The following is a 26,602-nucleotide window of genomic DNA, read 5'->3' on the forward strand; positions in this document are numbered from 1 at the left end:
TGACTGTCCACACTATCATATGGAATTATGACTGATTTGGCATGTTTATATTAAGAACGGTAAAAGGGAGGGAAAGTGGAAAACAGCGATATACTGTTCTATATGTTTTGTTCTTGATCTTAACATAGGGATTGTTCCAGGGTTGCTCATGGGCAATATAGTATGTGTGGATTATGGACTGGGGGGTTGGAATGTGGTAAGTGACGTTCCTAGTTTTGAAAGTGTCAAGAATGGGACTACTGTATTTAATAATTTATAGCCTTGTTTTGTGTGACCTTTAATATTAATGTGTGTGCATGCATGCGTGCGTGTTCTGGATGGTCTGCAGTTGAGTCGCAACTCACAATACGATGGGGCTGCGTCATGTGAAAACCCACTGCCTGACGATTTACTATATACTGAGGTCAATGTAATGTAAGTTCAACGGGGATAGGGGAAGGGCCTATGACCACGTAACCTAAAATCTTTAAAAAACCTTATCCTTTTTAGCTTGCCCTTGGTGCCCCTCAGTAGCACCATGCTTTCCACTAGGGGCAGCATCCTTGCTTGGCGTGATTTCCAAGTCACAAATTTCAGTATTTCACTCATAAAAGTCATCACTTCACTTAAAATTGCACACTGCACTGTTTGTTATGGACTTGCACTGTTATTTGCATTAGCAATGGTGTTTGTATGGTCTTTCACACAAAATGGAATGAAAGGCTAACAATTACATTAAAGGTAAACACTGGGCAGCCATCTTGGCTCAGTCAGCTGACTGGAAGGCTGTGTATTCATGGCAGACGTGATTTCTGCGATTTCCAAGTCACAAGTTTCAGTATGTTTCACACAAAAGTTCTCACTTAAAATTGCACACTGCACTATTTGTTACGCACCTCCATTGTTATTTAGTGATAATAATAGTGTTTCAGAGGACTTTCACTCACGAAATGGAACGAAAGGCAGACAGTCACAGCAAATGTAAACACTAGGTGGCCATCTTGGCCCAATCAGCTGACTAAGAGTCATGGTTCTAGCGAATTTGCAATAATTTTCCCATTGTTATTCTGAAAATGGGTCTAACTTCTTGCTAATCGTTATAGCAATTAATCACGGCACATACCGTAGCGGACAGACATACAGCGAGATCTGACAGTATTCTAGGTGCGGTCAAACAAGTGAAAGAGTGAGGGTATAGGAAGTCTGGGATTAGATACTAGCTACTATATAGTCACATGGAAGTAGATTGGACTATACTATTTTTACACTAACCTGACCTTTACTGACATCTCTCCATCTTGAAGGCAGAATTAGTTGATTATAATGCTAGTCATGAAAAAGTGCAGAGGGAAAGATGTAGAGCCACAGCACTGTCATTTTGCACCTTGAGCTACATGAAATAAGCTGCAAAAGGATGAAAATCAGGGCTAGGTTAAAACAGAGCATAGGACTGCAGTAAAATATATATAAAATTGCACTGGAAGGTAGGTGTGGTGAGCTAAAAAGGTGTATGATATGGTTAAAGAATGCATGACAAACAAAGGTACAGTAAGAAAAGTGAGGAATCAAAAGAATCAACAAATTAAAGCATCAATGAAGTTTTCAACATGCACATTCTACAGTATATTTTTTTAAATTACTAGATTGCTGGATCCCTACACTCCTGATGGGAAAATACTGGAATGGATGATGCATAGTCTGAAATATTTGAATCCTATATTAAGCTGCCAAATGTCCCCGTCGATGCAAGACCTAACAGTGACCAGGGTGGCACACAAAGAATGGTCACAAATCATTGGCAAAGAAAGTTTGTGCAAATGAGATCAAGGGCAAAGGCAGACCTTGCAGGGTATGGTAGACGAGAATAAGGCAGGGTACTGGTGAGACACAACGAAACAGAAGAGGAGGGATGGAGAGAGTGAAAGTGGTAAGAAGATAAAGTAGATTAAAGGCATTTCTGTCCTGGCCATCTGCTGTCCAGGAGTTGCCAGGAGGAAGCATAGCATTAGAGACGATGATGAACATGATGCTATATTTTGTAGATAAAGCTGGCTGGCAAAAAACATGATTATGTATAGTTTCCTCTTTATGAGATTTAATCTTGTAGATCACTACGAAATTCTCATCCATATTATCAGTAACAACAATAAACCACAATGCTTAGTTCTTCACATTCTTATCTCATGACACACTACAGTATCCAAACGGAAAACATTACATTGTATCTAGCATGTGTTGAAATGCTGGCTTGGGTAATAAAATGAAATGTGAGTACTGTATTTTTTAAATAATCATATTCATCAGGAAATACTACCAAACCAATATATGAAAGGAAATTCATACAGAAAACTGCCAGAATAATTTTCACTTATGGTAAGGTGAGACCACTCAAACTACAGTTGGAGTCTACTATCCACTAACCTTGTGAGAGAATGTATTGTCATGGACTTATCTGATTGCTGACTGCATTGTCTCAGTTGTTCTGGAATTTATCCTTTAAGCTTTCCTTTGTCCAGTAACCACATACAGTACTAGACTTCAATAAGTAGAAGTCTTGAAGTGACCATAATATTAAATTTATGTACAATATATAAAAAATATAATCATATCTGAAAAATATATGATACAAATATTGTAGGTTTTATAATGCAACTGCACAATTTCGCACATATATACCCTGTATATACATTTATTTTGAAAGGCAGTATCCCATGCCTGCCTGGGTTTGCCTCATTCACCTGATATACTCAAAGCTACACGGTTCCCCGCAGTATTCCTGTGAAGTTCCCCACCATCCAGGTTCCATCTTAAGACCTCATTCCATGTTTCTTTGGTCTGCCTTCAGGGTTCATCCCTCCACATGCTATCGGCAATGCATCACCAAATTACCTGTGCACACACTTAACACACTCGAGTCCCCTTATTCTACTTGTGCGCATCATCTTGCTAGCTAACTTGTTTCTCACTCTCACAACACCATGGCTCTAGACCATTTATGTAGCACCTCTTTATTACCAGAATCATATTCCAGTGTTAATCTCTTGCTACAGCTCAGCATTTATGATGAAGAGAAATTTGGGGGCCAAGTTATGGTGAACAGAGTATATTCATGTCTTCCATGCAGCAAAACAACTGAACAAATTTCACAGCCACACATCTTACAGTGGCTTCTTCCTACCATGGCTGGATCATAAGATTTCCCTCTCCTTAGATATGGCACACTCCTAATTGGTTACACCTTGCAATCAACCATTCACACTACTGCATCAGTTATGTACCCAGGCTTTGCAAATGACATCAGCAGTCCTCTGCATGAACCATCATAAGGCAGGGTTACTACCAGTCCCATTTTGCATATGCTATGATGCCATATGACATTTTTTTTTCACAATATTCACCCTCAAACCCCTTGATTACAAACATAATCTCCACTCACAACATTCTGAACCTTTGCATATACAGTACATGCATATGCATTATTTTCAGTTCAAGTCCAAATGTATCTGAATCTAATTCTGAAACATAAATTTATATAATAAATTATACAGTACTGTACTATATTTTTATCATATCAGAAATATCTGAGAATGACCTGATCAATACTGCCACATGAAGGAACTTATCTCCAACACAATATTTACCTGCAAATCAGAAATGCTTCTAGATTAGTTAGATTTATGTATGATTTACTGTATATATAAATATTTTTCATATAAAAATCTGTAAATCACAAAAATACATATCCTGAAAAGATTATCACATTTACAGAAAGTATCCAATATACTTTCCCATCTTAGACTAATTTCACCAACAACATACATTAAGTAGCAGTACTCTCTCCTGTCTTGCTATCCTTTCCATTGGACCCGCTGTGTGTGGACTGAGTATCACTATTCTGGCCGTCTGTGGAATCAGTGGCAGAGGATGAAGATGCCCAGTCCCCTCTGAAGAAGACTCGTGCACTACTGACACTGAGGAACAACAGCTCAAACTCCTGCTGGTATTGCTGCAGGCGTGAGGTGGTCAGGGCCAGGGTCTGCTGCAGCTTGTCATCCCCAACACCGCTGTTCTGACGCTGCTGCTCCACCTGAGGCAAGGCACATAGTTAACTTCTGGAGATAGCAGTAATAGAACAAAGAATGCATCACTGTATTAAAAAGGGTATTCTCATTCAGTGAGAGGTGTCTGCCGTGTGTGACATACAGGACACCTTCATGTAATGGCACTGATATAACTGAGCAACTCCTACGTCTGGTTATGCAAGTGTCTCAACTCCCTCCCTATCTGCAAAAAGGAGGATAGTGGGCTGCAGGATGAGGGCAGCTTCAGCCTGCAGTCTAACATGTTCACATTTCAGATAAGCCTGAGACTGGTACCACTTAATTGCTACTACAATACTACATTACCACTTACCTTTTCTCGCTCTCTGATATAGCGTCGTCGCACTCCCGACCACCAGTGCAGTGAGTCAAAGGCTGCATTCTGGTCCAGAACCTTCAGTAGGTATGCCAACCCTGTCAAAAACACAAATAAAAGTTGAGATTCAGTAAAAGTTGTGAATCACGAATACAATAAACTTGGATACAGTCATTACTCGTTTTACGATGGGGTTACATCAGGTCATACCTCATCGTATACTGATTTTATCGTAAATCGTACACTGAAACCCATCATAAAAGGGGGGTTACATCAACTCAACTTCCCAAAGTCACCTAACCAAGACTGAACCATAAATGACAACCCACCTTCATTCCTTCCTGTGTTGGTCCAAGTCGTCCCCCCTGAGGCTGGGGGACAGCCTGTGCTTACAGGCACTAGTGGTCAGCCTCTGAGTCAGACAGGAACAGGTTAGGGGCAGGGGAATCCGGCCCATACCTGCACCAACCTTAGCACTGGGACCCATACCTGCACCAACCACAGCACTGGGGCCTACACTGGCACTGACTTTACCACTGAACACACAAATCCACAGTACTGTAGTACAATGTTTGGCTGAGTGGTGACGATAACAGGGGGGCACACATGAACAAGTTGAAAAAACAGGGCTTTGAAGGGGTGGCAGGACCTGAATCATAACAATGCCAGCACGCTGGGGCCGCCATCTTGCCTGAGACAAGTGATGGTCACCTTGCGTGTGCCTGGCGCTTTCCAATGGCAAAATTGTTATGGCGGGAAATTTATTGTAAATCGAATTTTGGGGTGGAACTTTTCTATTATCGTTGTAGCGAAATATCGTAAACCGAAACATCGTAAAATGAGTAATGACTGTAACTAAAGTAATGCTACCATGTACATCACAAATAAAGGTTTGGATTCAAGTATAAACTTGGACAACTACTGGTATATTGTTGTTACCAAGGAAAATATGTCTGCTAATAATATCATGAGTCAGACTGAGACAGTCCCTATACAATGTATTCAAAGGAGATGGCGGACAATAGCTCTGAAGGTGACATGTAAAAGAGTGCAGCATGCATGAGGACTGCTGGGCCTTAACAAACAGAACTACAGTATACTATCATCTATGCCCAAAGTATTTTAGAAAATAAATACTGGGGCAGTTTTGATATCTCTTAACAGCTCACCCATAGCAAATCCATCATCAGTGAAAGCTGCCCCTGTTTTGTTTTTCTTGTTCATGTTGTCCTTGGCTGCCAGCAAATGTTCCACATGGTTAAGCGTGAGAGGAGGCACAATAAGGTGGAAGTTGCGAAGGTGGGCATTTTTACCATCCCTCAGGGCTGGAGCAAACACATCCACAAGCAGCTGTATGGGGAAAACAGTACGAGAGGCTGTTGAGGTGTAAATATTAACTCTTAGTAGAAATATCATCTTGTTAATTTTGTTGTCTTGCTGACTGTCACTTCTGTTTTTATCTGGCAATGCAATAGTAGCTGTATTGACTCTGGTTGTTAGGCAACCTGAGGGAGAAAAAAAAAGTATGAACTGTTATACCTATGAGGTGGGGATCAGGATTCTGGGGGCAAGGTGGTGAGTGAAGAAAAGTGTGGCCCATTTATTGGTAACTGGGGAGATTTCTAATATTTCTCCCTCAATCAGGTGTTTTCTTGCTTGTTGGACTCTACCTCATCCTACCGTTCAATGGGAAAAGATGTTAGGATGATGAAGACAATAAAGTTTCCATTTTTGAAGGCCTTGGCTATGCATGCATGTGTAAGCCTTTTTTCACATCCACATAGCAGTTACGGTAACAGTTCCACACAGTTCATGCACCAGAGAACTAAAGTCACTGTGGCCATGAAAGGGTTAAGGACTGTTAACTGAACCTCACACTGACTCAGTTGGTATCAAGGTGGAATAGGTAACAATAAGAACTCTCTCACCTTGAAATAATCAGTGTCATGGTGAAAGGCTCGTGTAAGGTTGTCGACCACAGCATCAAGGTTTTGGGCAGCTTGCTGTGTGTGTGAGGATACTGGTGAGGTGGCACATAGCTCGGCCAGGCTGGGTGTGTCTTGCAGCGTTGGCATGAACCGTGCTGAGTTACTGGAGCAATGAAGCCCACCTGATCTTACCAGACGCACATATCCCATTGCATTGCCTGAAACCGGTTACAGAGTTATAATGTAAGTGCCACTCAAGATTTTGTACCGTAATACAGTAAATCTTTATTAGCATGAGCAGGGAGGTAAAGCAGCTGGAGAACTATTAAGAGAGCCCAGTAAAGTGGTCCACACATCCATCAATTTATCATTAAATGCTTAGTAATTCTCAGTTCTACGTTACACACAAATCATCCACATACTGTAATCTGCAAATTTGTGACTGAAATTCCTAAGAGATAACAACAAAGTCAATTAATTAGCTACATGAACCAACAATTTTTGAGCTGGTAACTTGTCAATTTTGATTAATAATTAAAAAAGAAATCCATCATGGGATTCCAAGGAGCATAAACCTCAAAAACTATTAAGTAGAATACATGCCTCTAATTTTTATATGGTCATTTATGGAACGCCTGTGGTTATTAGGTATGGTCAGTCTGCATCCCACATTACAGAATGCAGTGAGCAATAATATAAGATGGTCAAACATGTTCTGTCTTAATACACATCACTGAGTATTGACAAAATCTGAGAGCTTGCATTCCTCTTTCTCATTTAAGATTTAAGTATACAGTTCCTAGACCCTTAAAACTGACCAATATGAGTGATGAGAGCACGGAATTTGTCAAGATATGTGAGTCCTTCTGGAGTAAGTCCAAGCTTGCGAATGCCTCGGTTGAACTTCTCGGCTCGTTCATAGGGATACTGCTCCTCCTTCACCTTAACCTGATCAAAAGCATATGAAAACATTAATAACAAATACAGGAACATGAAGTGAAACAATTTACAGAAGATATACAAAGCTCTGTATTATCTATCTATCTATCTATTGCCAGACGCCTCAATCCCGTTTGGGGTGGCCACAAACAAATCGCCTCCAAGTCGCCCTGTCCCCCGCCATTTCACTGCCCTGCTCCCAACTCACACCACCCTCTCTCATATACCTCTCCACCCCATCCCTCCATCTCATCCTCGGCCTCCCCCTCCCTCTTTCCCCCTCCACCTCACTCATATACACTCTCTTCGTCAGTCTTTCACCCTCCATCCTCTCCACATGGCCAAACCACCTCAGTGTATTCCTCATAACGCTTCCTATCACATCCACATCCACACCACAACGTTCCTTTATATCCTCATTCGTCAGCCTGTCTCTCCACGTGACTCCACAGGCTCCCCTTAAATAACTCATTTCCACTGCTCTCACTCTTGACTTGTGTCCTTCCAGCAATGTCCAAGCTTCACTTCCGTACGTTAGAGCTGGTATCACAATACTGTCATGTAGTAACTTTTTCACTTCCATGCTCACTTCCCTGTTTTCTTATCACTGCTTTCAAGGAACCAGCAACCTTTCTTCCTGCTGTACCCTTTTCAAGCATTTCACCCTCCACACCTCCATCCTTACTCATCACACTACCCAAATACTTAAACGTACTCACATTTTCCAATTCCTCACCATCCAACCTCGCTGTACATTCACTAACTTCACCTCTCTCAAAGACCATCACTTTACTCTTCCCTACATTCACCTTTAGGGTCCGTTTCTTACACACTCTCTCAAACTCATCCACCAAGCCTTGCAGCTCCCCTTCGTCTTCACTCAACAACACAGTATCATCTGCAAACAACAGTACAGGGAGTTTCCAAACACTATCCTCTCTCACCAGGGCCACTCCAACATCCACTACCCTACCTTGTACCTCTTTTATTACCCCATCCATGTACAGATTGAACAACCATGGAGACATGACACATCCCTGTTTCAAACCAACTTTCAAAGAGAAAAATTCACTTAGTTCACCATCCACACGCACTGCAGCCTTCGCACCATCGTATGCTACTCTTCACAGCATTCAACAACTTCCCATCTACTCCATATATCCTTAACACTTTCCACAATCCTTGTCTATCCACTCTGTCATATGCTTTCTCCAAATCCATGAAAGCCGCATACAACTTCTTTCCCTTCTCTAGAAACTTTTCCACTAAAGATCTAAGAATGAATATCTGATCTACACAACCTCTTCCCTTCCCAAAGCCTCCCTGTTCTTCTCCAACTAATTTCTCTGTTCTTTCTCTAACTCTGTCTATAAGTATCCTACCATACACTTTTCCTTTTATACTAAGGAGACAAATGCCCCTATGATTACCACACACTTCTTTTTCCCCTTTTCCTTTGTACAAGGGAATAATTATACCTGACTTCCAATCCTCCGGAACTCTACCTTCCTCCCAGGCCAATCTGCACATCTTCCACATCCATTCTACTACTATCTCTCCCCCATGCTTCAGCATTTCACCACACAATCCATCAATTCCTGGGGCTTTCCCCGATTTAACTTTCTTCATTGCTTCCACAACTTCTATCCTACTGATTTCTTCCTGTCTTCTCAACTCCCTCCTTCTCCCAGCCATTCCCCAGCCACTTATACTCGCATTACTTCCATCCTCTACGTTCAACAATTCCTTAAAGTGTTCTCTCCATCTGCTCACTTTTTCTCCCTTCTCCACTAATAATCTACCATTTTTATCTTTCACTCCCCTGCTAACTTCACTTCCACCTTGTCTTACTCTTTTCACTTCTCTCCAGAACATTTTCTTACAGTCCCTCCACTTTACACTCAAATTCCTTCCAAATTCCCCATCCACTCTCTTCTTACTCTCTCTTACCAATCTTTTCACCTCTCTCTTCCTTTCCACATATAACTCTCTCTTCAGCCTCTCAACTTCTTCCACGCCCCTATTTCTCATCCATTCATTGTATGCTTTCTTCTTTTGTGCCACAGCCTGTTTCACCTCTTCAATCCACCATGCTGTTCCTTGCACCCCCTCCGTCTTCTCTTCCTTCCACACACCACATCACATGCTGCACATATTTCTTCTGTAAATATCTTACACATACCTTCCACGTCTCCCATCTGCTCCAATTCATATTTGCCCAATCGTTCCTCCACTTCTCTCTTATACTCTGTCTTTTTCCCATCCTCTTGTAACCTTTCCACCCTCCTTGCAACTACTCCTTCCTCTCGTCTTTCCCTTCTTCTATTCCTCCATCTTACTTGCATCCTAATTCTGGCCACCACCAAGTAGTGAATCAGAAAGTCCCTCCCTCAACCTCTATACACTCTTGCATCCTTTACACATCTTCGCATCCTTTCATCCACACACACATAATCAATCATTGCCTTCCTTTCATTCAGTTCGCCACCCACCCTTCTCATCACTTGCCATGTATACCTGTGGATCATTTTATGCCTGAAGAGGGTATTGGCTATCACCAACCCCCTCCCAGCACAAATGTCCACTAACTTACTCCCATTCTCATCTATCTCGGCAGGCACACCCACTCACCAACTATTCCATCCACCTTCACATTACCAACTTTACCATTCATATCACCAATCAAAAACACTCTCTCATTCCTTCCAAACTTTTCCATGCACACTTCCACATTTGTCCAGAACTCTTCTCTCACTCTTCTAGCACGATCTTGCGTTGGCGCATACACACACACAATCGCCCACATTTGTATTCCAACTTTCAACTTTACCCACACAATCCTTGACCCAACTGATCCATACTGTCTTATGCTCTTCTTCCATCTTTTACTCACAACTATACACACTCCTTCCTTTGCCCTCTCATTCTCATCTACTCCTGCACATATACCCCATCCATACTCAAATTCTCTCACACTTTCTCCTCTCTGTATTATAAACAATAAAAAACGTACTTTAATACACATAAGAAAATATTCACTCCTTCTGCCCAAATATGCCACTACCATTTTATTCTTGCTCTATCCTGATAATTTTGTTCATCTTAGGATTGACTTTTCAATCTGAAGGGGTTACATACAGCCTTCAACAGAGTACATTTACAGTACTCTAACCTGAAAAAGATCACTAATCCCTTCAGCTCCAGTGATGTTTAACTGTAGTCAGACTGGAGATCTTGGCTACTGATTGATCTAATCAGTAGCCAACGAGACTCATTTATACCTCATAACCAAAGTTCATCAAATTTTATACAACCCAAATTTGGCACCGTATTCAAGCTGTGTAAGTGACAGTTACATCATGTGGAAAAAAAAAAAAAAAAAAAAAAAGTGGACTCTCCTAAACTGAAAGAAATAATTTAATTGCAGTATGAATATATGACAAATATACATCATCAGATTAAAGTAGTAAACAAGCTATGAGCATAGGAAACACCTCTCACTTACCTCACGCCAATATTGAAGGTCTTTGAGGAGGCGAGACTTTATATGTTCATCATACAGGAATTGAGAAAACACGTGAAACTTTTTACGCAGGAACTGGTATGTAAAGTTCACCTGCCAATGAAAAAAGAGAAAACTATGAGTAATACAGAATGCTTACCATATGATATTCTTTTTATTACAAGATAATCAATATGGACAATATTATACTGTATGTATGTACTGTACAGAAGGTTCCTCTTGCATACATCATCATTCTCTGGATGCAAATCTAACTAGCCATACCCAGCACTGTGTTGTGCTAGGTATGGCTAGATATAAGAAAGAGCATAATACAGCTTTTCATACAGAGTACAGTATTGGACGCAAAAGAAAATAACAGTATAAAAATGTAGAATGAACAAGTATCACAGAATGAACTAGGGACTGTAAATAAGAGATGCAGTCCCTTTCTATCTTTCCCATAAAAAAAAAAGGGGGGGGAGGGGGGGAAACAGCCATGTATATGAAAAACTGAATCTTTTCTCAACATTTGTCTACTATGCTTATGTCTTTATCACTTATATGATAAACATGATTCATCATCATTATCATCCAGACCTCCTTTCCCACCCTAGGGCAGGGTGAGGAGTAGCAACGTCCAGACGGCCCAACTCTGCCCACTCCAATGGGCCACACTTCCATTCACTCATCATTCAAGCCCCCGAAATCCTGGCTCTACCTGATACGCCAGAATGTTTCTATGCCACTTAAGCTCCTACCTCAGATAATGAGGCAAAAGAAGTATTAAAAAATAGATTATTGTTAGTGAATTCCTCACAAAGAACCAGCACTTTGAGAAATAAAAGACCGGATTATTATTATTATTATAAAATTACGAATTATTATTAATGAAAGCAAGGCCTGGAGGGATGCTAAGATTGCGACTGAAGAGTTGAGAGGAGGGATGGGACCCCAGTGTATTGGTGCTGTGATGGGGAGGGGTGGATTGACATGGTTTGGGCATGCTGAAGGGATGATGACAGTTGGGCGTGGAGGATGAGACATGTGAATGTTGGGGATTGAGGTGCAGGAGGCAGACCAAAGGTGACCTAGGACAAGATCATAGGGAGTGGCCTTGGGGATGGGACACTGAGTGAAGGTGCTGCCAAAGATCACACAGCATGAAGAACTGCCATTAAATGCTGAAGGTTGATGCATGCAAGCATGTTGGAGCCATTATAAACAAAACAATAAGATACAATTATTATTATTAGAGTATAATTACCGTTGTATTGATAATTCCTGATCCATGTGTGCGTATGGAGTTAGCAATGTGTGTAATGGTGACGGTGTTGAGGTGTTTGCTGGTGCTGGTGGCCTCCACAAAGAACTGCTGGTTCAGGTTGTACAGGTACTGCTGCACAAACAGGTGGATGTTGCGCATGATCTCCAGCACATCTACACCCTGAAAACAAAAGTCTCATTGCATGTTGTTCTATTTTGATGCTCTTTTGCTGACATGCCCACAGAAAAATTAATTACCGGGATCATAGCTCTTATGCTGCCTACAGAGTTAACTTGACAGTTTCCCCCAATTTACATTATCAAGTGTTTGGAAAATGTTGATATTTTACAACTAATATAACAAAGACTGCTTGCAATGTAAAACTATGTTTGTAGAGGGACAAACAATGTGATTAATACAATAAATATATCATTACAGTATTCTGCTACACATGGACATTACTTATACATAGTCTGTTACAACACTACTGTTATAAGCAAAAAGATCTATCTATCTATCTGTCTATCTATCTATCTATTGCCAGATGCCATTATCCCATAAGGGGTGGCCATTTGACTTTGAGTTATTTGTTTTATAGGGAGGGGCACTAACCCTCCACTAACCCAAATGTTGACACATAGGGAGCACGTATGGTTTGGTTATATGGTTACCACCCAGCGTTGTAAATGGTTTCTTGGCTTACAGGAAACCATCTGGCTTGTCACTCAATGTAAAGCCACCTGTAAAGGAAAGAAAAGTACAGTAATAAGAAATGACAGGAAAGATGGGAGAAATAAGAAGAGAGGAGGGCAGGCACAGAAAAAGAATGATAAAGGCTAAGAAAGAAGTAGGCAGCACTACATAAAGTGAGTGGATGATGGTTGCCATCACCTACCACAAAAGCAAAAAGATCATTCATATTTACTGCATTTCCATTAATCTCTCTACAGTAATGATGTCTTTTCTATTCAACTCTGGATATCATCACAGAATTTTTTGTACATAAGATGCTTCTAAAACTTATATATATATGATTTAATATTCAGAAGCTTAATGGCAATCACTTTCTAAAGGTTACGATGTTCACATCATTGGTTGTTCTGAGTAATATATCCAAACCACCTCTCACGGTAAACACAGTTGGGTCACATCCAGTTATGGTACCTTAGCCTTCTAGATCACCAGGCATCCAAGGAGCTCAATCAACCTGCATACCAACATACCTGATCCAGTGTATGTGAAGGCAGGTATGATGGTACGGTGAAGAGGCCATACTTAGCAGTGGCCAGGTTACGCATCTCTTCATACGTCCGCCAGTCATGAGGGGCCACCACCGTCAGCGCATAGAACGTTCGCTCCAAGTACTGCTCCACATAGTCTGTCAATAAATTCAAATCACAACAATAAACATATCAAATAAAATCATATTAAAAGTCAACTGATGCCATGGAATCCCCACATTAAGGCAAGCTATGGTACCGTAATGCTTTATATGAACTGGAAGCTAAACCAAATGCCCAATGTTCCTGAAACTGAAAGACAGATTTGAACAGTAACCAAGAAGACTCATTCCGAATGGATTTGAACAGTAATCAAGGAGACTCATTCTTACATCATAACCAAGACTCACTGAATGTCACGTAACCACAACTTAGCAGGTGAAAATATACTGACCATACATTTTACAAACATGAGGAAGACTGGGAGAATCTTACCTTTTATTGAGATGATGGAGCCAAGGAGTGTGAGGGGGTGAAGGTGGAGAAGAGGCACCAGTTGGGAGGTGGAGGAAGTGGCAGAGGAGGTGAAAGGGTTGCGTGGGTCCAGCTGGAGGTGGGAGTGGGTGCTCAATCGAAGCTCTGTCTCCACTGCCTGGCAAGTCTTGTCCAGCAGCTGAAGAATTGGTTCCCATCATCATTACAATTGTGTAAAATTCTCCATCACAATGTTCTTATATCATCATCATTATCATCACACTCATCATTATCAAATCAAAACAATCAGTTTGGGAAAATATCATCAACACCATTAGCATAAATTTGAATAAAATCAGACAACAAAAATATTGCTGCTCCATTTTAATTTAATCCTGGGGCTCAAACCCACATCAACATTAACTCACATGTTCCTTGATATTCTGGTACATTTCATCCTTGAACTGTGACAGGAGGAGGTCAGGGGGGTCTAGATGGCTGCACTGTTCCAAATCACCGGCACAATCACGCACAGCAGCCATCATGAACTGTGGAAATAAATATACAACTGTTAGTACTCTCAGTCCTAGGTATAAGTCATTTGTATGATATCCTTTTTTTGCTGCGAAGAGGAATCAAGTAATCAGTCAAATGATGCCACCTCTTAAATGAACTCCATACTGAGGTTGGCCATGTTACAGCAGACGTTTTGCTTGGACTCTAAGTTAAACCAAGTGACCAAACTAGTTACTTTGCTGTTGTTGTTGGGAAGAAAGACATCAAGGTGCTAAAATAATAAAAATAGTAAACAGGAAATAAAAAATATGCAGAATGGAAAATATACTGCTAAGAGGCTGGCAGGATTTCAGTGAGACAAGAACAAGCAGGCTCACGTGGATGCGTTGTGGGTTTTCACACTGTTGCTGGTAGTGTGTGAGGTAGATGGGCAGTATGATCTGATGATGGTACAGCACGGAGCAGGATGTGGCCTCTTGCACACGCTCCTCTACCTCACATGCCAACTCTAGTCGACGCACAACAACCAGCAGGGAGGCAACGTCTTCATCCTAGAATAGAGCACACATACATCATCATCATTATCCTGACCTCTTTTGCCACCTAAGGATAAGGTGGGACAAGATTCACAAAACAAGGAAACAGAAAGCATGCCACAAAACACTACTGCTAATACAGTCAAACCAGTCCTGAATGAAAAACCCCTAACATGTATTTAGTTTGAACCATGGACGTTAATGCTGAAGTGGTGACATGCACAGGTAGCCTATATGACAGGACAATCAGCTGTGATGTCAAAGGAAATCCTCTGCTAATACTACCACACCAGTCCTGAGTGAGATTTGGAACATGGATAATAGTGTTGAGATGGTCATATGTGAAGGTGTATACAATGTTACAGGATTACTGGACCTTCACAACTGGCAGTCAAGTATGCACCCAAAGTTGGAGATTAAAAAAAATAAAAAATAAAAGGAAAAAGGCCAGTGGTAATTTCACAATCCTCCAAGAATTTAATTTCCATCTCTCTCTCTCTCTCTCACTCAAATCAGCCATTAAAAAAGGTGGACATACGCTACTTTTATTTAACGCACCCTGAGAGCTCGAGCTTGATTGGCCAGGGAGAGGGCAACCCGAGTGACGAGGCGGCGTTCTTTGGTGCCAGGGCCCGTCAACATCCGCTCCACCACGTTCAGCGCCATCAGTATGTCAAGCCGACGCCCATCCAGCCGAGCACTTGATACTCGAGTCTGAAGAATATACAGTATGAGGAGCTTGGTGTCAGAAGGGCAAATTAAGCAAGTGTGAATGTTCAGAGGAGTGATGTTAAAGTATGTATTCTTTATTTTTTTAACCATACGATATTCTACTGAAACAGTTTTGAAAGATAGGAAATTCCATCTTCAACTCAGTGTATCATATAACCATCATCGTGCAATATGAACTCAAGAATCTGTGGTTGGTTAATTTACCCTTCTGGCACTAAGGACTTCATATAACTTATCATCCTTCACTGCCTCAGCACCAACACAGAATCAATCCACCTATCCACCATCCAAAAGTGAAATGGGGAAAGAAATCATAGCCTTATCATTCCAACTTTTGAAATTCATGGCATCAGTAGAGCAGAGCCATTCTGGTGACTGCCAACTTAAAACTGAATGCAGCCTTTATGTACTGGTATTAAATCTCCATTCATCCTCTGTCTATCTACAAAGCATCTGATTTATCCTAAAGATCCCTATCCCCGTGCTCAACTGATGGTCTAGTGTAGTCAGGCTGGAGGATCAATCTGACCTGTAAACAAAGAGACTCGTTACTACCTCACAACTAATGCTACTCAAATTTCATGCAAATGAACATACTATTCTGGCTGTGTAAGTGACTAATTTCTATCAGGCAAAATCAAACCGACTATAGTTTTATCCTCTGACTCACCTTAGCAGCAGCCATTGTGGAGAGGATCTGGCATGTGAGGTACTGAATGAAATATGGGAGGGAGGGAGGAAGGAGGGAGCTATACTGCATGATTATTTTCTAAATGTTTTGCATAATTTTCTTTCATATATTATCTACCCCCCCCCCCCTTTTTTTTTTCCCCTTGACTCACCTTTGCAGCAGCCACTATGGCGAGGATCTGGCAGGTGAGGTACTGAGTGACGTGAGGGAGTGAGTGAGCCAGGAGGGAACTATGGTGCTTGTATGTCTCCTGGATGGCCTTGAGTGACTCTATTAGTTGGCACACACTGAGGGCTGTGGTGCGACCCATGGGACGGCTCAGTGCGGTGTGCAGGTTCAGCACTGTTTCTATGCTGTACTTCACTGTATGTGCCAGTATCATACCCTAGAAATACATATCATGATCATCAACATCATCTACATGTTGCTCATATCACAAGAAGTAATGTGTGTGTAAATATCATCCTTTAAAGATACATAACAAAAGAATAAATGTATGTGACAATATCATCCCATAAAAATAAATATCAAAAGAATATGTTTAATAAAATTAAAGACTGCCTCCATGCTGTACTTTAATGCATGCACCAACATCATTCCCTAAAAATGCATGTCAGAGAAATATACTTCATAAATCCAATTTCTCTCTAACTTAAACATGGAGGTATAACAGCTGGTAACTACACAATAAAAATATTCATCAATGCACTTGCGCTCTGACTTAAATGTGAAGGCAGTACTGTCCGTATAATTAAAATACTGAATTCACGATATATATAACTTCTCTCTAACTTAAACATGGAACTATTATGACAAATGAAATTAGTATATCTCATACATTCATCCTGCCTTTAACTGAAGTATACATACCAGTATACAGTATTATTTTTAAATATTTACAATAATACATTTCCCAGCTATTTAAAACCATCCAATCATGAGCTAAAGACATTTATTACAACAGCACAACAGCTACAAGTGACAAAATGACTAATAATGTAAATAACAGAGTTATGTATGGAGATTTTGGGAGGCAAGAACAAGCTGAAGTTAGTTGCAGTCTGGTAAAATCCACAAAGATTTAATTCTTTTACTATGATTACAGTATATATATATTTTTTTATTTTTACTAGATATCTGCATTCTGCACAGAAGGGCACTTTAACAGTGAAGGGGTAATGAAGGCTCTATCTAACCATTCCAGCTCAAAAGTCTTCCCTTACTTGAATAAAACCGTTTACATGTACAGTAACAAAAGAACACTAAAAAAAGATATCCTCAGGCTGTTGGGACTAATCTAACAAGCTGGTTCCCAGAAGACCTTCATATAACATCAAGAAATAGGAATGGGAAAGCAGAAAAGAAATCAACAAGTGTCCACCTTGATTTGGGATAGATTTTCATCCTTTTGCATCTTGCCTTCCCATAGTTTAATGCCAGAATAACAAAAGAACTGCTTGTAAGTGAGTGCAGACAACCAACCTGCAGGAGGAGTGATGCCCGATGACTTAGATCCTGGTTGGTCACCTGACTGGACTGCTTCTTGGCTGCTGCATCAAGGCTGACTGCCCAACCACAAACCTACAAATATAATAATAATAATAATAATAATAATAATAAAAACAGTAATAATAATCCATCATCCAATCTTATGTTGTCCCATGAGAAGCGTAGGAGCCCGCGGCTAGGCAAGTTGGTCCTGACATTCAAGATGAAAGTGACCAGCTTCACTCATCCCTGAGTGGCATTACATGAGCAATCAACCTCAACCACCCTTTGGACATAAAGCTACACAGGCTCAATCTGACTGGAGTGCCTTAATTACCCACTAAACCACCAGGCCCCATAATTTGGTTATGTGGTTACCACCTGGCGTAGTAAATGGTTTCCTGGTGTACAGAAAGCCATTTAGCTTGTCACTCAGTGTAGAATCACCCATAGGCAGGACGAAGATGAAAGAATAAAGGAAAGAAAGACAGAAGAGGGACTGTAAAGTCACCCACAGGCAGAAGGACAAGGAAAGAATGAAGGAAAGAAAGACAGAAGTGGAAGGAAGGAAGAGAGGAAAGAGTGGACACCCAAAGCAGCACTACATCAAGTGAGTGGATGGTGAGCGCCCCCACCTAACACTATCTATCTATCTATCTATAGCCCGATGCCCTAATCCCGCAAAGGGTGGCTGCAGACAAAACGCCTCCAAGTCGCTCTGTCACCCACCATTTGACTACCCTCCCCCCAACTCACCCCTCCTCCCTCATATACCTCTCAACTCCATCCCTCCACCTCATCCTCGGTCTACCCCTCCCTCTCCCTCCCTCCACCTCACCTACATACACCCTCTTAGTCAGTCTTTCATTCTAACACACAACAGTAATGATTTCAGTGCTGTGAAGAGGTTGTTGTTGTTGTGGCCCCAGGTTCATCTGGACATGAACCCAGTGGACACAAGGCCAAATTTACCTTCTCCTGCAGCCCACCATCCTTTTTTTGGGGTGACTAGGAGTGAGTAAAGGGATGTTCGTATAAATGGATAGCAGACCCAGTCAGTCATACTGGTGCCAGCACTTAAAGGTATCTTTCTCCAGCATCCATGATAAAGTTAATATCTGACTTTACCTGCAGGTTGACAGATTGTGCCTCCTTAGCCAGTCCCTGTGTCTTCTGGGTGAGGTGAGAGCCTCGGTGTGTCAGCAGGGCCTCCTGCGTCTTGCGGTCGAAGAGAAGGGCAAGTGTTGGCGCCACGGAGGGGATGTGACGCTCACCCATCCATACTGTTGACCCCACAAGAGTCACACATGGTACCTGCATACAAAAGCATTGAGACTGTGTTGTAAGTGACATAGGAGGCTTTGTAGCACCTCTTCCTTAGTGATTTATTTTGCATATCACACTTTCTTATCCTCTTGTGCATTACTGAGACAAACCATCATTATGGAACCTGCAAACAGATTAACCATTTGAATTCTGATGACGTTCTCATCAATTTATGGTACATAAACTAAGAAAAATGTCACCTGGATTCAAGAGGTTTAAACATCAACTATGATTATGAACTATTATTACTGTATATTTAGGTCTTGCTCTCTACTGGGATCCCCTGACAGATGACATCCAACAATAATTAATTCTTTAATACTGTACTCTGGTGGCAACCATCATCAATTCACTCGATGCAGTGTTGTCTATGTCTTCCATCACCTTTAACATTCTTTTTCTGTCTCCTCTCCTTTCTTCCATGTTTATTTCATCCTTCCTGTCCCTTTTCATCAGAACTCTGTTCCACTTCATGAGGCTCTACATCGAGTGACTAACTTAATGGTTTCCTGTAACCCAGGAAACAATTTACAATGCCAAGTGGGGCCCATTATGGTGTCCATGTTAACTGGGTGGAGAGACACAAACGTGGCATCCATCCAGGAACCAAACCTCTACACCCTTCCCTAATCCTCACTGTAGCAAGGTGCTGTCTGCTGTGCAGGAACATTGGTTCACTGCACACATCGGCCCTGCAGTTCCAGTTGCTTGCCTGCAACTGATGGTACCTGCTCGGCCAGGCAGACCAGGGTTACTCAACAACAACTCTGTCAGGTCCCTTTTCTCTCTCTCTCTCTCTCTCTCTCATCAATGTGCTGCTTTACTCTTTTCTTCCAAACTACATATAGTCTCTTTCTTCCAACAGTTAATTGCGACACATCCATATAAATTCCAAAATATGGTACAGTATAACGAGACAATAACTGACTGAGTGATGTATCCATATTTCACAAAGACTACTGTAATTGTAAAGGCCTAATTTATTAAAGAAAAAAAAAATCCTTATAACACATGGAACATTAGTGATGTAGGAGGGCAATACAGAGCTTTAGACAAATCAAGAGCACACACAAGATATTCACCCCAAAATATATAAATGAAAAAGACATAGGCATTGGAATGGGTCTTACCTTTTTATAAATGGTTAAGAGTGCCCTGGCTAGCTTCTTGTCCTGTGAGTTGAATATGACCTGGTGTAAGACGGCAAGTGCAGACACTCCCACCACCTGGAGCTGCAGATCACACCACCACCCTTCAGTGCTGATCTGGTCCAACTGCCATACACAACCACAATACTTTTAACAACTTTCTTAGGAGATATTAGAGAAAGGTTAATTCACTTACTATCCATGTACCATTACATATGAAAGTATTTGTACCCTGTGATGTAGGTAATTCTTACTGGTAGGTTAGCATTAAATGGAGGCAATTTGTTTGTGGTCACCCTTTCTGGGATCATGACACCTGGCTATATATATAGATTCTGCATATAAACCTGGTATATACAGACAAACAGATGGAGAGATAAATGATTCTATTAGCTATACTGCAAACCATACTGTGCTAAGCAAGTATTGGAAAACCATTAGAATGGCCTGATTATTAATGATAATACATAAAAAACACACAAAAGAAACACACATTGGAGCCAACTACACCCACTTGGAGGGACATCACTCTCAGCTCAAACTGCAATAATCATGATCAGAGTCACTTGCAAGCAATATCGTATCACAGTTGTATTGCCTGTACTATTTGTTGCCATGAGGGAAAATGACACACTGTACTAATCAAATGTTGTGTGTATATACAGTAGCTATTTGAAGATGTTTAGTGTTTACACACATCTATGTATATACTGCTAAAGAATACAGACGATGCTGTGAATTTACCTAGACATAATACTGTATATGAAATCTGAGATACACATGTGTTGTCCTGTCTGCATACTATACTGTACATCCAGTCTATTACATTTATCCAAGGTGTGTACAGCAAATGGTCATAACCTACCTGACCACACCATCCCATAATAACGTTGAGCATCTCTTCCCGCAGTCCACCATTCTTGCTCACTGGCTCTCCATCAGTGTCATACTGCTGCCTAATAACACTCTGATGGAGACAAAACACATTATATCATCATCATCATCATCATCCTAATTAATATCATCACCATTACCACTACTGGTACCATCATTATCGCTGTCCTAGCCCAATTCCATACTAATAATGGAGTGTGAAAACAAACACAACTGATGGATCCACCAGGAAAATGGATGCCTGCATAATTAGTACCTCCACATCAGTAATAGGCTAATTATCATCCACATCATCATCCTAACCCAATTTCCCACTAAAAATGGTGTATGAAAACTGACAAATGCAAATGCCAGACTCAGAAGTTCTCACCTGAAACATGGATGCCTGCATGACTGTTGCTTCCACATCAGTAAACATTTTCTCCAGTGGCTGAAGTTGTTTGCAGTCAACAGCCAAACGGGGATCAGCCGAAGAGGAAGAAGCGGAGCGAGCCAGTCGTCGGTACGCACCCCAGTGTTGATGAAGGAGAGAGTTGGCTGCCACAATCTCATCTAGGGTGATGACACAGGCTAGCAGAGTACCCAGGTGCTCAAATACCACCTGGAGGAAAAAAAAAAGTGAAGTTAAGTCCATTTGTGTATGTAACAAGAACAAGAGCATCATCATCATCAACACTGCTATCACATGTGAATGATGTGGAAAGGGGTAGTTGTTACTGCTGCAATTGCTGTTACTGTAATGGCCCTAAGATCATCTGGATGTGAACCCAAGGAACAGCAAACTGAAACTGCCCTTCTCAACTTAACCATCTTCCTTTTGGGGATAGGGAAGGACATGAGAGAGATATGTATATAAATGATGCCACCACATGACAGCATTATTTTTCAACACCAAGTCTTAGGTTGAACATTATCCTGGGGGGAAAAAAAAAAAAAAAAAAAAAAAAAGTCTTCCAGATAAACAAGTTAAATCAATTATGAACAAAGCTCAACGAACCTGGAAATGAACCTCCGCAACGTCAATAGGTACCCCGGCCTTCTTCTCCGGTGTGTACAGTGCTGCCATCTGCTGGAGAATGTTGAGTGTAACCTGCCTGACACGCCGCACCCAGCACGACACACGGTGCAGTATGGGCAGGATGCGGGCCAAGGCAGTCTGAGCCTCACCAGTTCGCTCACCATCTTCTCCCACTGTGCAAGAAAAATCAGTCCATTAACCACTTTATTATGATGATACATATATATATTTTTTGGCAAATAAAAAGACAATTACATAAAATTAAGGGAAAAATCCCCAATTATGAAGGTATTAATGAAGGTCATATTTAACACATTCACATAGTAGGTCTTTCCTGAGCCGAATACAATCATCTGGCAATGGCATGAATGCATTGAAAAAGATGCTTTCAGGCTCACTGAGTCTAACAGGCAGGTCATCTACCCTTAAATGTACTGGAGTATGGTCAACCTGCCCATGGCCCCTGAATTTTGAAGGTACAGTAATAATATAGGACTGACTATTTTTTATTTTTCTTTTTAACACAATTATCTGTTTGTGAAGCCCTGACAACAATCACAGGCATTACCACCGGACAGCTGAAGAAATCACTGAAAACAGTTAATATATGGTTCATCTGAATGACAACTAATTGTATAAGCCATGATTGGTCCCCATCTTAACACCAAGAAATAAGGAAAAGCTTAAAAAAAAAAAAAAGTTTTACAAATCATAACAGGATATATCCGGTACCAGTATGATGCATGGGTAATAGAGAAACAAAAGTAAACACTCAATATACAGAACCCCCTTATAATGAATTTCCATTTTAACGACCATCTTGAGCTGGCCGAAAGATATGTTCATTTACCGACTTTTGTTCAGTAAATGAATGGATGCATGGGAAACACCTACCAATGTGGCGTCCGTACATGCACACACACATGTATACATGCACACATACATGCATGCATGCACACACACACACACACGATAAATATGGTTTAAGACACGGGACAGTACGAGCTTGACTCATTCCTGTAAAGATACAATTAGGTAAGAACAATTAGGTAAGGTAAGAACACACACACACACACACACACACACACACACACACACACACACACACACACACACACACACACACACACACACTCGTACTCCTCTGCATCCCACAGAAAGCCACATCAGTCTCTGGGTGACCAGCATTGTGAGAGGAGCCACAAACAGAGCATTTATTGAGAAAAAGAGCCATTTAGATCTAGCTGTATGTTACTGTGTGCGACCATACAGTCGAATGACACTCTATATTTAACAACCTTTGTTCAATAAAAGCCATGACCCCTGGGAAATTACCGAACACCATGATGTTCGAAGGGTTTGGTACCGGTACCAATTAGTTTGTTATATCAAGGGTGTACTGTACCTCTACAAAGTGGTCTACTATATACTGTATTTAACTTAAACTTCTATGCTCATGCACCCATTTCCCTTAGACTAGTTATCCTACCTCCACTGCCATAGAGAATAACAGGTTGGAAGAGCTGTGTCCTAGCCTGATGTGTGAGATTGGCTGCCTCTAAACACACAGCACTCAGAGCCAGCACCACTTTGTTCACTACTTTGTTCTCAGACTGCACCAAACCAACCAAGGATGTCTGCTCAGTAGGGGTCATCTGTGGAGGTCCAGAAATACAAAAAATTAGAATGACTACAGTATTTCTGTACTGTGATTCAAAGTAGGTTTCAGAAAAATTACAGACACCCCCGCAAATATTCAAAGTATTTATGAGTCAAATCTTAAAAAATTATGAACATACATAACCTTTGAATGCAAGACTTTCGTGGAAGCTACATATTCTGAAATATAGGTAACTAGAACTGTAAATATGATACAGGTAAGTACTTTGGATACAGCACAACATGCCAATGTGGATGACTTCAACTCAGCTATACTTTCAGAGAAAATGGTACACACTCACCTACATCTTCTCCTACATAATGTATCTAGGTACACCATGTTTGTATTAACTAACTGAAGAGCCCTGACCCCTATCAGCTCAGTCGATGGCCAACTGAAGTCAGACTGGACGACTCATTTTACAAGTACCGTATCGTACCCCAAGGAGTCTAATTCCTACCTCATAACTAAAGCTCATCAAATTTCATGCAACCATGACACAGTATTCAAATTATCTGAGTGGCCTAGTCCTATTTAGTACAAGCAGGTCCCGTTATAGAAGCATGCGCTACATGAGAAACTGATGATACAAGAATGAGCAATTTAGATCCAAATTCGGTGATCCAAGCACAAAAATCCAATATTGTCATGGGGTCTGCTAACTTTGCTCTAATTTTTCCATAAATATGTTCCGTACTCCATCATATGAGTTCGTGCTATCCTATTTTTCACTCTGTTATAAGATTTTGCTATCAAAGCAGTCCGCCATTAAAATATCCCACTCATAAAATGGGACCCACATACCAAAGAAATTTACTATAATTATGCAGTACGATACCGGTACTGAACTTCCAGAAATACCTTAAGCTTGAGAGGGTCTCGTGCAGGATCCCATGCTGGTGTTGGGTGTGGGCCAAGGGCTTCAATGATCTCCTCCAGCTGGTCCCCATGCTGCTCAACAATGCTGTTATACCGGCGAAGCTCCTGCTCTCCTACTGTCTCTGTAAAGGGAAATGCAATCTTGTGATGAATCATGGTCACTGAAGCATTTAATATCACATACAGTATTAATTCACCACTAACCAAACTAGAGCAATCAATTAAATGGAATTTCGTATTACATTTGCAAGCTCCAGATGCAACCCTACTACATAGATTCTTGTGATGTCACTGCCAAGAAACTACAAGAACATGCTATCAGGATACATCTTATTTCAGAAGAAGTGTATGATTAAAAGTACCGGTAAATGAATTCTAAGGCTACCCTAAGTTAAACAGTCACTGCCAACACTGACCAAAGGAATCGGTAATAACACTGGCATATATATATAGAGTACCGTACTGTAGGCATTACCGTACTGTACGCAGCAGAAGCACTTTACCAAAATAGTTCTTTCTGACAGTGGGTTATATTTTCTGACTACTTCAGGGGTGGTAAATAAACAATTCTTGTAAAATCTGTTTCCTCATTGTTTTCAGCTATGTTCTACTGTCAACCCTTGTTTGATTTGTTAGCATAATGGCAGAAGGGACTCTCCTAACCTATGAGTGTAGCAAAGCCTAACCTAACCTGGCTTAACTGTACTGGTACCTAACAGCCTAACTTAACCCAGCACTTAACCAAACCTAACCTAACCTAACCTCCAGATGGGAAACGGGAAACGAAGTCCACCACTGAGTGCATTTTTTTCATTACGCTGGAAAATAAAAAAATCGAACAGACTGCTTATAGGAACATGATAATCTACGGGAAAAATTTTCAGTTGGAAAACGCCACTTACCACCCTGAAAATGGTAAGAAAAATACAGAAAACAAACAGGAAGAATATGAACTGATTTGGTATGTTGTTTCTGCTGCTTAATGCATACATTTACTGTAACATCCGCTACTGAATCATGAAAGTAACCATAACAGTAGTTTACACATTTTTGTTTTCAGTGATAATTAAAATGACTGACAAACATTAACTCAACTTACTGTAACTATTCTCGTCATAGTCTGCTGTCATTTTGTGTTCCCTCAGCTGCTGTTGGATGTGAGATGGCTGTCTTTGTTCTCAGCAGCTTCTTATGGTCTTGTGTTGACAACTTTTTATATAAGCCTTCAGATCACTGTATACCTCTCTTAAATAAACTTTCTCAGACTCATAGTAGAGCCTGACATTTGCCCTGCGAGGCGGAGTGAATCTCGTGATTGTTTACATCCGTCCAGAGATCCGCCCCTTCGCGTTCAAGGATGATCAAAATAAATTGTCATATGCAGAGAAAACACTGCAGTTTGCTTTATGTTATTACATATGCTTAAAAAAAGCATGTTATAGTAAAGAACAACGACTGCTACACTAAAAATTATACATTTCATTTAATTATATACATATATATTTTTTGTTAATCTTTTCGCAGCAATGTTCATTCATCTTGTGAGTCTCATTTTCATCACAAGTCATCTCGATAACGCCATGTTCATTCACGATCAAGCCATTCCAATCACCTTTTTTGCTGTCGCTACTTCAATGGTTTTTACTCCTCTGAACTGTCTGCTTGCACCCCTCCACCACTAAGGTGGGCGCGTTGCACTAGTATAGCAGCAAACGCTTATCCTTTTTTCTGTCTTCTAAAGCAGTAGTGAACCATTACTCCCAGTCTTTCATGTATGCAACATGTCAACTCTTTAACTATCTTCCTCTGTATTTCCTACTATCTATGACATCCAGTCTCATAAACGCAGTGTCCAGGCATCTCGAAATGAACGGGCCTTCTATTTTTTGCTTTTATTTTTTTCTCGGAGGGAACAATTTGCTGGCCTCTAGCCTTTGGTTTCTTCTTCCTTGCAGTAAACACACACACACACACATACATCATCACCAC

The 26,602-nt window shown here is 40.9% G+C and overlaps 1 protein-coding gene across 1 annotated transcript; it reads right to left on the reverse strand.

The window, feature by feature from the left end:
* Positions 1–3,442: 3,442 nt before the first annotated feature.
* SWIP (strumpellin and WASH-interacting protein) lies at positions 3,443–25,879 on the reverse strand. The gene is made up of 22 exons (XM_080269514.1): positions 25,713–25,879; positions 24,596–24,735; positions 23,564–23,729; positions 22,054–22,247; positions 21,427–21,657; positions 21,028–21,129; positions 20,145–20,288; positions 18,817–19,002; positions 17,683–17,781; positions 16,352–16,585; positions 15,336–15,491; positions 14,619–14,792; positions 14,154–14,273; positions 13,747–13,924; positions 13,255–13,409; positions 12,032–12,211; positions 10,768–10,878; positions 7,142–7,271; positions 6,324–6,541; positions 5,565–5,745; positions 4,393–4,493; positions 3,443–4,066 (listed from the first exon to the last, which is right to left on the reverse strand). The coding sequence occupies exons 1-22, from the start codon at positions 25,741–25,743 to the stop codon at positions 3,800–3,802; spliced, it is 3,498 nt and encodes a 1,165-aa protein (XP_080125640.1). The 5' UTR covers positions 25,744–25,879; the 3' UTR covers positions 3,443–3,799.
* Between the last annotated feature and the right edge of the window lie 723 nt (positions 25,880–26,602).

The sequence above is a fragment of the Coenobita brevimanus genome, chromosome 34 (genome assembly GCF_032717465.1).
Source record: "Coenobita brevimanus isolate Jiangsu-jjx chromosome 34, ASM3271746v2, whole genome shotgun sequence".
Taxonomy (NCBI): Eukaryota; Metazoa; Arthropoda; class Malacostraca; order Decapoda; family Coenobitidae; genus Coenobita; species Coenobita brevimanus.

Coding starts and splice junctions, on each gene's coding strand:
- SWIP (XM_080269514.1), bottom strand. CDS start 25,743: ATGACAGCAGACTATGACGAGAATAGTTACA. Junction 24,736..25,712: donor CTATGACGAGAATAGTTACA/GTAAGTTGAGTT, acceptor TTCCCTTTACAG/AGACAGTAGGAGAGCAGGAG. Junction 19,003..20,144: donor TCTTAACCATTTATAAAAAG/GTAAGACCCATT, acceptor TTTTGTATGCAG/GTACCATGTGTGACTCTTGT.